General features: G+C 41.0%; 1 protein-coding gene across 4 annotated transcripts; it reads right to left on the reverse strand.

Annotated features, from left to right (window-relative positions):
• Positions 1 to 46: 46 nt before the first annotated feature.
• LOC106567288 (high mobility group protein HMG-I/HMG-Y) lies at positions 47 to 9,281 on the reverse strand. 4 transcript variants are annotated; one of them, XM_014136430.2, is made up of 5 exons: positions 9,126 to 9,280; positions 7,909 to 8,021; positions 6,586 to 6,666; positions 4,325 to 4,381; positions 47 to 2,249 (listed from the first exon to the last, which is right to left on the reverse strand). In XM_014136430.2, the coding sequence occupies exons 2-5, from the start codon at positions 8,005 to 8,007 to the stop codon at positions 2,190 to 2,192; spliced, it is 297 nt and encodes a 98-aa protein (XP_013991905.1). In that variant the 5' UTR covers positions 8,008 to 8,021; positions 9,126 to 9,280; the 3' UTR covers positions 47 to 2,189. The 4 variants fall into 4 exon arrangements, with proteins under 4 accessions (XP_013991905.1, XP_013991904.1, XP_013991903.1 ...); XM_014136429.2 differs by having other exon boundaries at positions 8,905 to 9,257; XM_014136428.2 differs by lacking the exon at positions 47 to 2,249 and adding an exon at positions 2,256 to 3,942 and having other exon boundaries at positions 9,126 to 9,281.
• Between the last annotated feature and the right edge of the window lie 5,564 nt (positions 9,282 to 14,845).

Consider the following 14,845-nt stretch of genomic DNA (forward strand, 5'->3'; position numbering starts at 1 on the left):
TCTCAAAAGACGGTGAAGAGGATGCAGGACAAGACATGACCAAAAAAAAAGTATAAATTCTTGTATTTATTGACCCTTTCTGGATACAAATTGTCATAGTGCGCAATAGAAATATAGACATTGTATATTAAAAAGAATGATCCCATCTCATTAACTTGAATGAATTACATAACATGGATGATGTTGGTACATAGTCAGAATAGTTGCAGCTGTGAATGGATATATGTAATTACCGGAGTTCCACATGAGCATTATGCATCCCAAATGGCACTCTAACTATAGAGTGCTCTACTTTTGACCAGGGCTCTGGTCAAAAGTAGTGCACTATAAAGGGAATAGGGTGCCATTGAGGAATGCATACATGGAAAAGCGCCTGGTGCCAAAGCCGCACCGAGGCCTACAACAGAATAACCTGGAGAGAACACCCAGTCTTTGTCACTAAACACACATGACAATCTGAATCAAGCAAACATTTCAGTGCACCAGAAGTAGGATTTATTAAAAAGATACACTGTCTAATCTACCACAGTCAGCGAACACAAATTTGCAAAGCTGACAGATCTTCATGACTTTACACATTTTTGTGACCCGTCTCTGTACGCCCGCTTTAAAAACAAAGGAGCAGAGGGGGGGCACACCTTCACTAGTAGCTAGGCTAGGCAGTCTTTAAAAGACCAAATAACAGTCAGATTAAAAAAGACCACGTAATACAAACATTTCTCACACACTTGCCAGAGTTTACAGTGTACATTTGAAACCAGTTGAAGAATGCATTATGGGAAAGTTTAAAGTAAGCTGTCGTCAAGTGAGGTATGACATTCTGGGCCTTGTCAGGCCCGTTGCAGTTTTCCGGGTTTTTATAACTGAGATTGTAGCAGCTTATAGGTTTGAGGAGAGACCAAGAAACTGGACTGTGATCTTGAGATCCCTGACACTGAGAAACACAAACAAAACATTGTTTTTCTGGAGTAGACAGCAGACACTGACTATCCTCACAGAAAAAGCTGAATATTTCAACATCCTGTACAAAGTGATGACGACACACAACAGGCCTTGTAAAGCAGTGAGAGGGAAAATGGAATGATCAGCTATTATACAGACCCATTGGATAAAACAGTGCCACAACAGTAACAATCCAGCTCCTAGTTTGTTACACAGTTCACCTATAGCTGACCAAGTGGCCATGAGTTGCAACAAATACTGTAGACTGGGAGGACCACATTAAGAGGAACAGCAGATGCCACAGAGTTCAAAAAAGGTTTCCTGGAGTGTTGAGAGAATGTAGCTCCCCAATCAATGAATCCCTACCCATCCTTAAGCCATTACGACATTATTATGATGAGTTTTCGTAGACATCAAAGCAGCACAATTACTCAGGTATTTGAGGGCATGTTATGACCCAGAGGAACATGATAAAACACAATCAGTCTGATCAAATCTTTGATTAGTAACAGTACACTTTAGTTAAAACAAGCCTTTTCCAGTGTAGCCCCGAAGAGGCTATAGGGAGATGAGCACAAGCCACATCAGAGGCTAGTTAGGGACAGCTTATTTTGGATGGGAGGGGGAGGAACAATTCTGCACAATCAAAGTAGTAACAGGGAGAGGTCTAATACAGAGATTATAAATGTCTATAATATATTTAATGCTCATACTGTATTTTCTCCATATCAGCTTCTCTGCTTGTAAATAGATGTAAGGGATAGATTAAGCACTTCACACTTAAAAACAGCAAGTATAGGCAAAATTCACCTTTTGTCCAATAGAAAACAAGTTTATATGACCCACCAGCTCAAGATACCGGTGTTAGGGGGAAAAAATGAGTAACACTAAGCTGAGAGAATGTCCTATACACTGTCTTTTGAAAGAAGCATGTCCAAAACCTCATCAGAACATATTTTTGTCCAGTATAAAAGACTTGCCATACCACGACATACACATAGAGAAACGGTTGTCCGTCACCTGTACTGTGATTCTTTGATAGATATGCTTGTTAAGAAACATCCATTGGTTTTCCAGTGCAGTTGCAAATAGAGGTTGGATGAAGTGTGTTGTTGACCCTCCTTTAGCGAGAAGGCAAAAAAGTGAACCGTAGAAAAGAGGTTGGGGTGGCACCGGTATTGGAGATTCAGCCTAGCTCTGGTTGACAGGAAGTCAGTATGTTGAGTGAGGTAGCATGGGTTGCAAGTTTACTGGTCTTTCTCCTCCTCCTCTTCAGATGATTCCTGGGTTGCCTGTTCCTCCTTTTCCTGAAAAGGCACCAAACACAGACCACAGTCAACCCATGTTTCTACTGGTTCACACCAAAAATATAACACACTAAGAAAAGTGGATCTGATCAAATATATGTCACCAGAAGTGCATCAATCTTTCAACTACAATAACTGCCTTGCAATATGAACAACGGTATCTATTGGGAGTCTTTAGGATTTGGGAGGGACTTGTACAGTGGCCTTGCTAGTGAAACATCTGAGTATTGAAGTGGAAGGAGTGTGCATGTTGATCACATCTCACTGATAAACAAAACCAGCATGAAAGTCCCTAGAGACCCCAGGAGAGGACTTGGCCATCTGTAGTGACTCATCTGAGTGGTGAGTCACAGTGAGGCATCCTTTGCTCCCTCCCGCCTTACCTCCCCTCTACCTCAAACTCCCACCAACTCCACCCACTCTGGCGCAGGAGAGTTCATTCATAAAAAGAGAGCCCAGTTAGGTGGGTAACTATGGGTCATTCCCCGCTGTGACTAATGCAACACAGACTTCTGGGAGTAGGCTACACTCACGCTTACTTTATTTAAGACCTGAGTATGCTTACAGTGGAGGCAAAGTTTGGGTTGGTTTGTGCTGGATTAAACTGTAGTTTAAATAATTTTGCAACAATTCCTTTATCCTAGACATTTTTTGAAGAATGGAGTGAAATGTGTATCACTATGTCAACAGTGATGTATGAAATAGTTAAGCCCATTAAATTATTTTTAAATAAATTTAACTTAAACATGTATTTTCAACTATACCTAGTCGGTTTCAAAGACTCGCTCAAGACAATGAACTCAACATACACCTGTGCAGAAATAAATAGTAATAAAAAAAAACCAGAAGATTGGATGTGTAAATATGTATAAAATACTATGTACATAATACAAAGCATATACAATACGGACCAACGTGTCTGTGTTTCCTATCAGTAACAGTGGTTCACTCCAGTGCAATATCGAATAAATAAACAGCATGTCTGTAAGGCAAAGACAGTTCCTCAATAGTTCTATAACATAGCATAAACAGAAATGCATAGCATCCTTTAATACGTCTCCCAGTCCAGTGCAGGCTTGCTTGCCAAGACTTCCATGAGCTCTTTCTGCTGGCTCTCAATCAGGCCCGGGAGTTATACAGACTTAAAACATTTGTATAGATCTGGCGGATAACTGGCCTCAAATGTAACCATAGCTTTCAGCATACGGCTTGCATGCAAACTATTCCCTAACCTCCCTCTCGCATGCTCAATCTTTTCACCCTGTTGTAAATACAATGAATACATTTTGACGATGGAAAGACAGCGCACATAAGGGTCCTCAGAGTCCGAGGTCTCCTCTGTGGTTTGTTCTCCCTTAAAGATAAACAAAGAAAAAGACATGAGTCATCATGAATGTATAGTTAGGTACAGTTATGTACAGCTAAGGGTTACAGTTTCATCAACAAATTCAATACCACAAAACACATTCTCCTTAACGCAAAGCTCAACTACAAGCAAAACTAGATTATTAACAATCATTGCTTACCTCGTCCCAGCTGTCTTCAGAATCGCGTGAAGATGAGTCCCACAGGTCAGTTTTTAGGCCAAAATTTGCCAATTCCTCATTCGGAGATATCAGTGCCATCTGGAATGTGCGTTTGTTTCAAAGAGGACGTGACAGACTCCAGGTGTAGTTGACTTCACACCTGGTAGCTGGTTGTTGCAAACAGAAAAGGTTGAGTTGAATGTTTTAATTTGCACACAATGGTTGCCATGTTTTTTTTGATGGTGGAAGAGCAGTGGAAGATAAGCAGTAGCCACTGGAAACCTTCCCACAACTTTATTCAACCAATCACAGGGGCTGCTGGGGTTGAAGTTCGCCTGGGACGACGAGTTTGATTGTTCGTTTAGTCCTTTTGTTTCTACGAACAAGCCAAATTTCGCTGTAAGCATGCTAACTTAAGACCTTCGGGATTTCTAACAGCAGTGAGCATGTGGAGGGGAACCAAACAGTGACAATTTAAGAGTGAGTCAGAGTCAAGGGGGATTAGTTAAATATAATATTAACACCTATGATAATAAGAGCTACTCTTACCTCTTTCTTGGGTCTTCCCCTGCGTTTCATCCCTGCAGTTGAGGCTGCTGGTGCCTTCTGTAAAATGAGGGAAGAAAAACAAACAATTAATCTAACTGCACAGAAACCTGCTAATCTACTGTCACTAGAGGGCACTAATACTCATATTAGGAAGCAGATGGTTTGAGGGCATTGGGTTCATTGGCTATTATCTCGGAATCTGACAGGAACTGCACACAGGGCACTCCAGCTCGCTGGCCACCTGGTCTGGGGCTCAGAGACAGCTGGTGAAATTGGGCAAGAAGAAACGAGCCCACTTCAGATCTATCCTTGCACACAGGGTTGGGTAGGTTAGTTTCTAAATGTAATCTGTTAAAGTTACATATCCATAATTGTAATCAGTAATGTAACTTTTTGATTACCCATACTTTCCGTTACTTTTAGAATACTTTCACCTTAAGAGGCATAAGAAGACAAAAGGGATCCATCAAACGCATTTGGTGTGTCATCATAGTGGTCCCTGACTTATGGTCAGACTCGCTCACGTGAAAAAAATGAAAACCTTTTTTCAATGCTGAATTGAATGTCATTGAGAAAACAGAAAGGTTTCTTTATTATGTCTCATCTTTTAACTAAATGCAATCTATTAGCTTCCTAAATGTAACTAGTTATATCTAGCTGTCCGATAACATGTTCTGATGGAATGGCTTGTCCTGCACTTTGTTAAAACCCAGGGTGCATTGAGTGAATGTTGAAAAAATATATATTGGTTCCTTTCTAAACGTGTTAAAAATGTTAAAAAAAATTCAATGCTGAATTGAATGTCATTGAGAAAACAGAAAGGTGTAATTTTTTTGCAAACATCCTTTCTGAATTTAAAAGTAATCCAAGAAGTAATGTCGTTTTTCAAAAGTAATATTTTTGCTGGTAATGTAACAGTATTTTTGTAAATCAGATTACATGTAAACAGTTACTCCCCAACCCTGCTTGCACATAAACACACATGCATATATACACACACATATATCCTTTTCCTGCACACACACAGCGCCTAGAGGAGCGTGGGGGTTGGGGCGAGGGATAGAACTTGTCTGTTGCTATGGTGATGCGAGGGAGAAAAGAACTAGGGCTGTGTGTTGGGGGGTAATGTCAGCTTGCGGCCTCTGCACCTGCACCACACTGTGCATGACAAGCTACAGGAAGCTGGAGGACAGGAAGTCAGGGGGAATTAACCGAAAAAATGAGCGTCTCTTTAAGCAGCCAGTAAACCCAAGATCTTACAAATGGAAGCTCTGGCCCTGCTATTTTTGAGACTTGAGGTGAAAATGGCCAAAATAATTAGTTAACCTATAAATTATACTTAACAGGACATCCTTTGAACAGGAGGAGGTTAGACAGTGGTGGAAGAAGTACCCAATTGTCATATTTGAGTAAAAGTAAAGATGCCTTAATAGAAAATGCCTCAAGTAAAAGTAATCCAGTAAAATACTACTTGAATAAAGTCTAAAAGTATTAGTTTTTTTAAATATCAAAAGTAAATGTAATTGCTAAAATATACTTAAGTATCAAAAGTAAAAATAATTTCAAATTCCTTATATTAGGCAATCCAGACAGCACAAATAAATATACATATATTTTTTTACTGATAGCCAGGGGCACTCTCCAACACTTAAGACATAATTTACAAACAAAGTATTTGTGTTTAGTGTGTCCGCCAGATCAGAGGCAGTAGGGATGACCGGGGATGTTCTCTTGATAAGTGTATGAATTGGACAATTTTCCTGTCCCGCTAAGCATTCAAAATGTAACGAGTACTTTTGGGTGTCAGGGAAAATGTATGGAGTAAAACGTACATGATTTTCTTTAGGAATGTAGTGGAATAAATGTAAAAGTTGTCAAAAAATGTAAATAGTAAAGTACAGACACCCCAAAAGTATTTTTACATAAGTACTTTACACCTATTAGATTAGCTACCACTGTGATCCTTAAATATAATCAACAGTCATGGGTACATGACTATTTCTTAGTACTTGACTACGAGGATGAGGTTGAAAACTTGGGTAGTATCAAGTTAAAACCATAGGGACAACTAAAACTATAGGAGCTGGTGACAGCTGTTCCATCTGACCCTAATGGTAATCTATGGTCAACAGTGGCCTGCACGATCAAATGTCTAATGTGGTTTTTGCAGGATGACTGAAAGGTGGCTGCTAACCCTAGTTGACAGTCTAGCAGGTTAAATTCATTCGGTTGAGTAAAATAGGGCTAACATATTGCCTTACCTTGCCCTTGGTGACAGTCTTGTTCTTGCTACCCTTTGGCCTTCCCCTGGGCCTCTTTGGAGTAGGGGACCCACTGGGCTCCTGAAAGAAAAATATGGGAAATGGTCAGGTGGACAGCTCAGCGTTACATTTGAACAGTCGAAGATGCCAACACATAAAATGGTGGTTCTATAGTTGTTGCACCCGAAGGTTTGACACTATGGACATAATGATGAATGAAGTGTATTTTTATGGAGGGCAAACAACTTAGTCTAAGTCCATGTATGATGTGATACGACATGCAGCTTCTTACATGGAATACTTTGTTATTCATGACACTAAGAGTGCACTGTTCAAGGTCAGTGCAACTGACACCTGTTGCTACTTTAAGACTAACAGGTGGTCACAGCCACATTGCCAAGTTCCATTAACTGTAACAAGCTGACAGTGGTTTAGATGACAGTGGTTTAGATCAGACCAAAAATATAGTAGTTGTAAATAAGAGGTACGTAGGAAGTATTGGTATAGTAATACACAAAGATAATATATCACTGTGCAGACCTGTGTTCAGAATAGACTTCTAGGGCAGATTTAACTGTTGCATCAATTGCAAAACGCATTAGCCCAAAACAATACATTCATGTAACAAAAATGCTAACATGATCATTCAACAGGGATGGTGGTGGTTCAACAGCAAACACAAATAAACATGATTAATGCATTTGGCTGTATATTATGGAGGTGCAGGTTTTTATTACCTCCTCAGTCTGTTTACAGCAGCAGCTACTAGCAACAACGCAATCCAATACCAACAACACCCTCAGGAGAGTGACAGCAACATGGACCAATCATTGCTTCTACTCCGCTTACATAAACCAATCAGTTAGAAGCAGAGGTGGGGTATGTGGGTTACCACTGGTTTAAGGGGTTCAGGTTACATATCAATGACAGCCTGCCAGACCACCGGTTGATCGTCATTACATATGCACACAGCCAAGGCTGGTGAGGAGGGGGTGGGGGAAGGTAAAAAGAGAGACCTATCCAATGACTCTTTACACTAAGTCACATCAAGAGAAATTACACAATAGAGTCAGGAGTTCTCCATGGTGAAACTACATAGGAATTAAACACCTCTGACGGGCAACGCTACTGCTTTGCGGTGGGTTCTGAAACCTGCTGCAGGATCAGGTTTTGGTTGACCAGTTAACTTTACCAGGAAAACTCTGTGCCCTAGTTGCTGTGGGCATAACCAGGCCCGGGAGCCATAACCAAGTAGGGCCCAGAGTGTTTCCTGGTCACACATGATCTATCATACAGAAGGTGGTGTTTTATAAAGCTACTTACATCAGAACCACTTTTCACCTGTGGCTGTTTCCTTGGCCTTCCACGACCCCTCTTCTCTGCTCCCTCCTCTTTTGGTGAGATGGTACCCTTGTCACTCATGTTGATTTGTAATCCTGAGATTAAAAAAGTAAAATAACGTTTTAGTAATAGGGTCAATTTTCACAATGCATGTAAATAACATATATCACAATATCATACTAAGAAATCTCCAAAACAACAATAACGACTCTTATTTGTTGTTATTACATTAGCAGTCTTATTACAGTGTAATTACATAGTAGGTACAGTGCCATAATAATGTATATTGCATTTGACTTATCCCAATGTATTTGCAGCACTGTTTGTTTGTGTCTCATTTGTGCTCCCTTAGTGGTATAGGCTACTGACAAATAAACGGGGGATGCCAGTCAACCACCTTGTGTGAACCAATTTTATTGTCCAGGGTTTCCAAAACGAGGTCCTGGGGCCCCCCCACCCTGGGTGCATGTTAGCCATAGGACTACACAGCTGATTTAAAAAATTATTATTTGATTCAGCTGTGTAGTGCCAGGGCAAAAACACAACGTGCACCCAGGGGGGGCCCCAGGACCGAGTTTGGGAAACCCTGGTATAGCCAACATACAGCAGGATTCCGCGCGCAATGGAGACAGTGTATACCAAGCAAGTAGTGAAATGTCCTGGCTTGGTGTAGGCTGCAACAGCTCAGCAATGTTTAAAGCCCAGTCGCTACGGATACCCAGTAGAGCCAGTGCGCAGAATAGGCAAATGAAAACAAAAAGCGGATAAACGAGGTAGACCGTCTCTCGAAATTCAGTCGGAATAGACTGTATCGAATATCGTTGTTTGAGTACAAAAATCAGCACACCGACGTTATCAAATAACATTTACAACATTCACGCTTATCAGCCTATCGAATTATATGTCAAAATAACACGCAGACGTGACCGTATGCAAGGTCAGTTTTGTGTTCACCGCAATGGTTTGGATTACTCCTACCTTGATCCCTTGAAGATTATGGCCCTCGAACGAATTCCCGCACAAACCAGTTTGTTTTACCGGTTGAATCCTTTAACTAAAGCTCTTTTTATATATTCGACCAGACTACACAACGCCCGCCCCTTAAATTCCAGTCTGTGCAGCACAGCAACTAGAGAAGCAGACTATAGAATAGAGCCCCTAGACTAGAAGTACAACATATTGTAGAATGTTTTATTTACCTGATTTAAAATTTAAGCTGCCGATCCAAAGCGTGCTAAAAATAGCTGTCTGTCTCTCTTCAAGATAAAGAAAATGCGCCAGCCTCAAGGAGTTTAGGACAATTTAAAGAGGCGTCCTCACAGTAGCGATAACATTGAGGGCGGAGATATGATAAGTGGGCCACCCCAACACCCGTCATCCACCCCCAACCCCAGGTGGGCCCTGGAATCGAACCCACTACCCTGGCGTTACAAGCGCCATGCTCTACCAACTGAGATACAAAATACTACCCCAGCAATATAAATATATATATTTTTTATCTTTATTTAACCAGGTAAGCTAGTTGAGAACAAGTTCTCATTTACAACTGCGACCTGGCCAAGATACAGCAAACCAATATAACATTATTAAATATTTCCCTTGGTTTATGTACCTTCAACTCCTATTTTTGTATGTGATGTTTCTTTCATAGAAAGTCATTCCTAGATGACTACAAACAGTACTGGTCAAACGTTTGAACACACCTACTAATTCCAGGGTTTTACTTTATTTTACTATTTTCTACATTGTAGAATCAGAGTGAAGACATCAACACTATGAAATAACACATATGGAATCATGTAGTAACCAAAAAAGTGTTAAACATATAAAAATATATTTGAGATTCTTCAAAGTAGTCACCCTTTGCCTTGATGACAGCTTTGCACACTCTTGGCATTCTCTCAGCCAGCTTCATTAGGTAGTCACCTGGAATGCCTTTCAATTAACAGGTGTGCCTTGTTAAAAGTTAATTTGTGGAATTTCTTTCCTTCTTAATGCGTTTGAGCCAATCAGTTGTGTTGTGACAAGATACGAGTGGTATACAGAAGATAGCCCTATTTGGTAAAAGACAAAGTCCATATTATTTCAAGAACAGCTCAAATAAGCAAAGAGAAACGACAGTCCATCATTACTTTAAGACATGAAGGTCATTAGTTCATTAGAGTAACCAGTCCGGATTGACTGACCTTCAAGTAATGAAGGACTGTCATTTCTCTACATAATTCCATGTGTTACTTCATAGTTTTGATCAAAAATCTAATCAAATGTTATTTGTCACATGCGCCAAATAGACCTTACTGTGAAATGCTTACTTAGAAGCCCAACAGTGTAGTTCACAAAATAGAGTTTAGAAAATATTTACTAAATAAAATAAAGTAAAAATAAAAAGTAACACAGTAGAATTACATAACAAGAACAAGGCTATATACAGGGGCCCAGTACAGAGTAAATGTGTGGTGGTACGGGTTAGTCGAGATGTTTTCACTATTATTCTACAATCTAGAAAATAGTCAAAATAAAGAAAAACCCATGAATGAGTAGGTGTGTCCAAACTTTTGACTGGTACTGTATACTAGAAATCAAGTAAATTAAGTTGTATTGTATTGTTAGTAGTCTATTCTATTTGTCCTCTTGCTCAGTTGTGCACTGGGGCCTCCCACTACTCTTTCTATTCTGGTTAGAGCCAGTTTGCGCTGTTCTGTGAAGGGAGTAGCACACAGCGTTGTACCAGACCTTCAGTTTCTTGGCAATTCTCGAATGGAATAGCCTTAATTTCTCTGAACAAGAATAGACTGATGAGTTTCAGAAGAAAGTTCTTTGTTTCTGGCCATTTTGTAGCCTGTAATTGTACCCACAAATGCTGATGCTCCAGATACTCAACTTGTCTAAAGAAGGCCAGTTTTATTGCTTATTTAATTAAGACAACAGTTTTCAGCTGTGCTAACATAATTGCAAAAGGGTTTTCTAATGATCAATTAGCCTTTTAAAATGATAAACTTGTATTAGCTAACATGCTATTGGAACACAGGAGTAATGGTTGCTGATAATGGGCCTCTGTACGCCTATGTAGATATTCCATTAAAATAATCAGCCGTTTCCTACAATAGTCATTTCCAACATGAACAATGTCTACACTGTATTTCTGATCAATGTGGTGTTATTTTAATGGACAAAAAAATGTGATTTTCTTAAAACAAATGAGATTTCTAAGTGACCCCAAAGTTTTGAACGGTAGTGTATATTTTTTTATTTAACTAGGCAAGTCAGTTAAGAACATTTTCTTACTTACAATGACGGCCTAGTCCGGCCAAACTCTAATCCGGACGACGCTGGGCCAACTGTGCGCCGCCCTATGGGACTCCCAATCACGGCCGGTTGTGATACAGCCTGGAATCGAACTAGTGTCTGTAGTGACGCCTCTAGCACTGAGATGCAGTGCCTTAGACCGCTGCGCCACTCGGGAGTCCATTTGTGGGGAAAAACACATTCTGATTGGCTGGGCCTGGCTCCCCAGTGGGTGGCTGCACCCCTATCCAGTCATGTGAAATCCATAGATTAGGGCCTAATTCATTTATTTCAATTGACTAATTTCCTTATATGAACTGTAACCGAGTAAAATCTTTGAAATTGTTGCATGTTGTGTTCATATTTCTGTTCAGTATAGATAACAAAACATGAAATTAAAAGAAACAATGGAAATCTCTGTCTGTTATCAGATATATCCTGTATACTGCCCTGATTTCTGCATGACTTAACTACCAACTACTGCATGCATAGTCGTCCTCCTCCATAGGTAGACCACTAGACTAGACCTATATCTGTTCTTGAATGTAAATCCCCCCCATCTGGAGTGGATGGGGTCACTATGCATGTGAAACAGATAGGTGTTACATCGTTAACTGCTGTCCCATTGGGACACACTGGGACACACTCTTAGCAGCAAATGGCTCCGTATCCCCCCACTCTGCCAAAACATAGGATAAGGGACAGACGACAATGGGCCACCTATGTAATGGAGAACTGTATTATACCTCGCCACCTCCCCCTCAGACACACACCTCCCATCCTCCATAATAGGACGGAACAGGAACACTTCCCAATCCCTACCCCCCCTGGCTCAACAAATGCTTTCCATGTGCCTGCTAGGCTGCTATATGGTTATCTATAGGTTCCTTCTGTCTGTCTAGGGCTCAGTTTCACACCAATAAGCCCACAAACACAAATAAAACAAATAAATTAATTTAAGCTGCCCTACATAAATAAAATGACACATTCTTTCTGTACCTTTGCATAAATGTTCTATGTTGATAAAGCATGGATTATAAAGAAATAGGGAACTGTGAAGTAAAATGTAATAATGCAGTAATTACAAACAGCAGTGTGATATGTTTATTGAGCAAGTGGCACATTATTGAATAATTCCAATAATAGTTGGTACTTCTGTACAACGTTAACAAAAAAAACGGTTTAATAGCTAGGATACTTTTGACACATTTTCTGACCCAGTTTCAGTTAGATCTTTTCAAATTTGAATGAAATTGTGATGTCAGAGGTAAATAGTTAGGTAAAGGAATTGTTAGGTGAATAGAGATTTGAGCATGTGTGTACGGAATCTGGTGAAATATACCGTGGTAGGTATGCTACTGTACATGGTGGGCAGATAGGATGAGTGGGTTAAAGGGGGGATTGGATGGGGAATGAATGGAGAGAAGTGCTCTTTTTCTGAATGAATCCAATGTTCTGCTCAGCATGTGCTTGCCTGGCACGCCAGCTCTCCATCTCACTCTATTCACTTCCTTCCTCTCTTTCTTCCCCCAGTCCCCCTAACTCATCCACCCCCAACCTCCCCCCATGTCTCTGCTATGCTCAGGCTGAGTCCCTCTATACTGGGATGAACACAGGGCAACCAGCCAGAGAGTGTGTGTGCCTAAGGAATGTCCTCCTCCCAAATATGGGATGAGCCCTGCTGCTGAACCATGCAGCATCAGCCTGGAGCAGGACGGGGGGATGATGGACTGTAGCTGATATTACTTTAAAATATATATATTTTTATTAGACATGGCAGAACTGTGTAAGAAATAACAGAACTGTGTTCAAATACATGTTCTCACATGGTGAAAAAAGTATTTTCAAATACCCTTTTCAAAAACGTTCCCCCAGTAAAGTATTTGAAGTATCACTGAGTATACCATACATTAGGAACACCTTCCCAATATTGAGTTGAACCCCCTTCTTCCTTTTGCCCTCAGAACAGCCTCAATTCGTCGGTGCATGGACTCTACAAGGTGTCGATGTTGGCCCGTGTCGATGTTGGCCCATGTTGACTCCAATGCTTCTTTTTGAGGAAGTCTCTAAGAGCTTTGCACACCTGGATTGTACAATATTTGCCCATTATTATTAAAAAAATTAAGCTCTCTCAAGTTGATTGTTGATCATTGCTAGACAGCCATTTTCAAGTCTTAATAGATTTTCAAGCTGATTTAAGTCAAAACTGTTACTAGGCTACTCAGGAACATTCAATGTTGTGTTGGTAAGCAACTCCAGTCTACACTGAGTATACGAAACATTAGGAACACCTTTCAATTGTCTCACGGCTTAAAAATCCTTCTTTAACCTGTCTCCTACCCTTCATCTACACTGATTGAAGTGCATTTAAAAAGTGACATCAATAAGGGATCATACCTTTCACCTGGATTCACCTGGCCAGTCTATGTCATGGAAAGAGCAGGTGTTCTTAATGTTTTGTATACTCAGTGTATAATTACCACCAAAGTATTTCACAGAAAGTGGACAACACCTGTATTCTAAATTGTGAGTACTGTGGCATTACAAAGCTGTCTGTTGAAAGATAACACTCAGGCTTGAATATAAATACTTTAATTTCAATAGATGAATAATCATGCAGAATTCAGCATTCCAAAGTGATAAGAAAACTCCCCCAGTAGCAGCTGTACAAAAAACAAATAGCTTTCTTATCACCAGCCACAAAAGGCTGCAAAACAGTCCAGCTAAAATTCAGCAACAACACAATGAAATACACCAAAAAGCAAATCACGTCCAATCCAGACTAAAAGCACTCCTTGAAGCACCTGGCTCGTGGAGACCACAGGCAGCTCTAGGGGGAATCCTAAAACTCTGGGGGGGTCTTGGCCCACTTTGTCATACTAACCCCCCTTCTCCTGTATTTCTTCCTTCTCCTATATGCTCAGCCCCCCACTCCCCCCCCCCAGCACATTCTACACATTCAGCCCATTCTAGAAATCCATTTTTAGGCCCTGTGCAAACCGCAGAGCTCTGCAGCCAAACCGGCTAACAGATGTGGACAAAAACATCCTATTCCTGCCTGCGCCTGGGTTTCCCCCTGCATGTGCGGCTAGAATTGGCCCAGGCTGGATCTAGAAATGACTCATACTACACACACACTCGTCCTGCAAGATGGAGATACGGAAGGAGAAGGGAGAGTGAGAGATTGTATAGAGAGAGAGAGAGAGAGAGACGGAGGGAGGGAGAGAGAGAGGAAAGAGGGAGGGAGAGAGAGGAAAGAGGGAGAGAGAGACATATACACATACACTTAGCACAGTTCTCCAGACCGGACCTCAGGAGGGGTGAAAGAGGGAACAGGGCAGACGGGGATGGGAGAGGATGTCATTTTTCTTAGCGGAGGGGGCGGATGGAGGTGAGGGGGCGGGGTATGGGGGCAGGCTGATTCACTGAAGTTCATGATGAGTGGTGTCTGACTCACACAAACACAGGAAGGGGCACGTGCTGCTCATATAATGAATAAAGCGCTGGTATTTATTTATTTTTCCCGAGTGGCGCAGCGGTCTAAGGCACTGCATCTCAGTGCAAGAGGCGTCACTATACAGTCCCTGGTTCGTATCCAGTCTGTATCACATCTGGCCGTGATTGGGAGTCCCAT

This window comes from Salmo salar, chromosome ssa13 (assembly GCF_905237065.1).
Source record: "Salmo salar chromosome ssa13, Ssal_v3.1, whole genome shotgun sequence".
Taxonomy (NCBI): domain Eukaryota; kingdom Metazoa; phylum Chordata; class Actinopteri; order Salmoniformes; family Salmonidae; genus Salmo; species Salmo salar.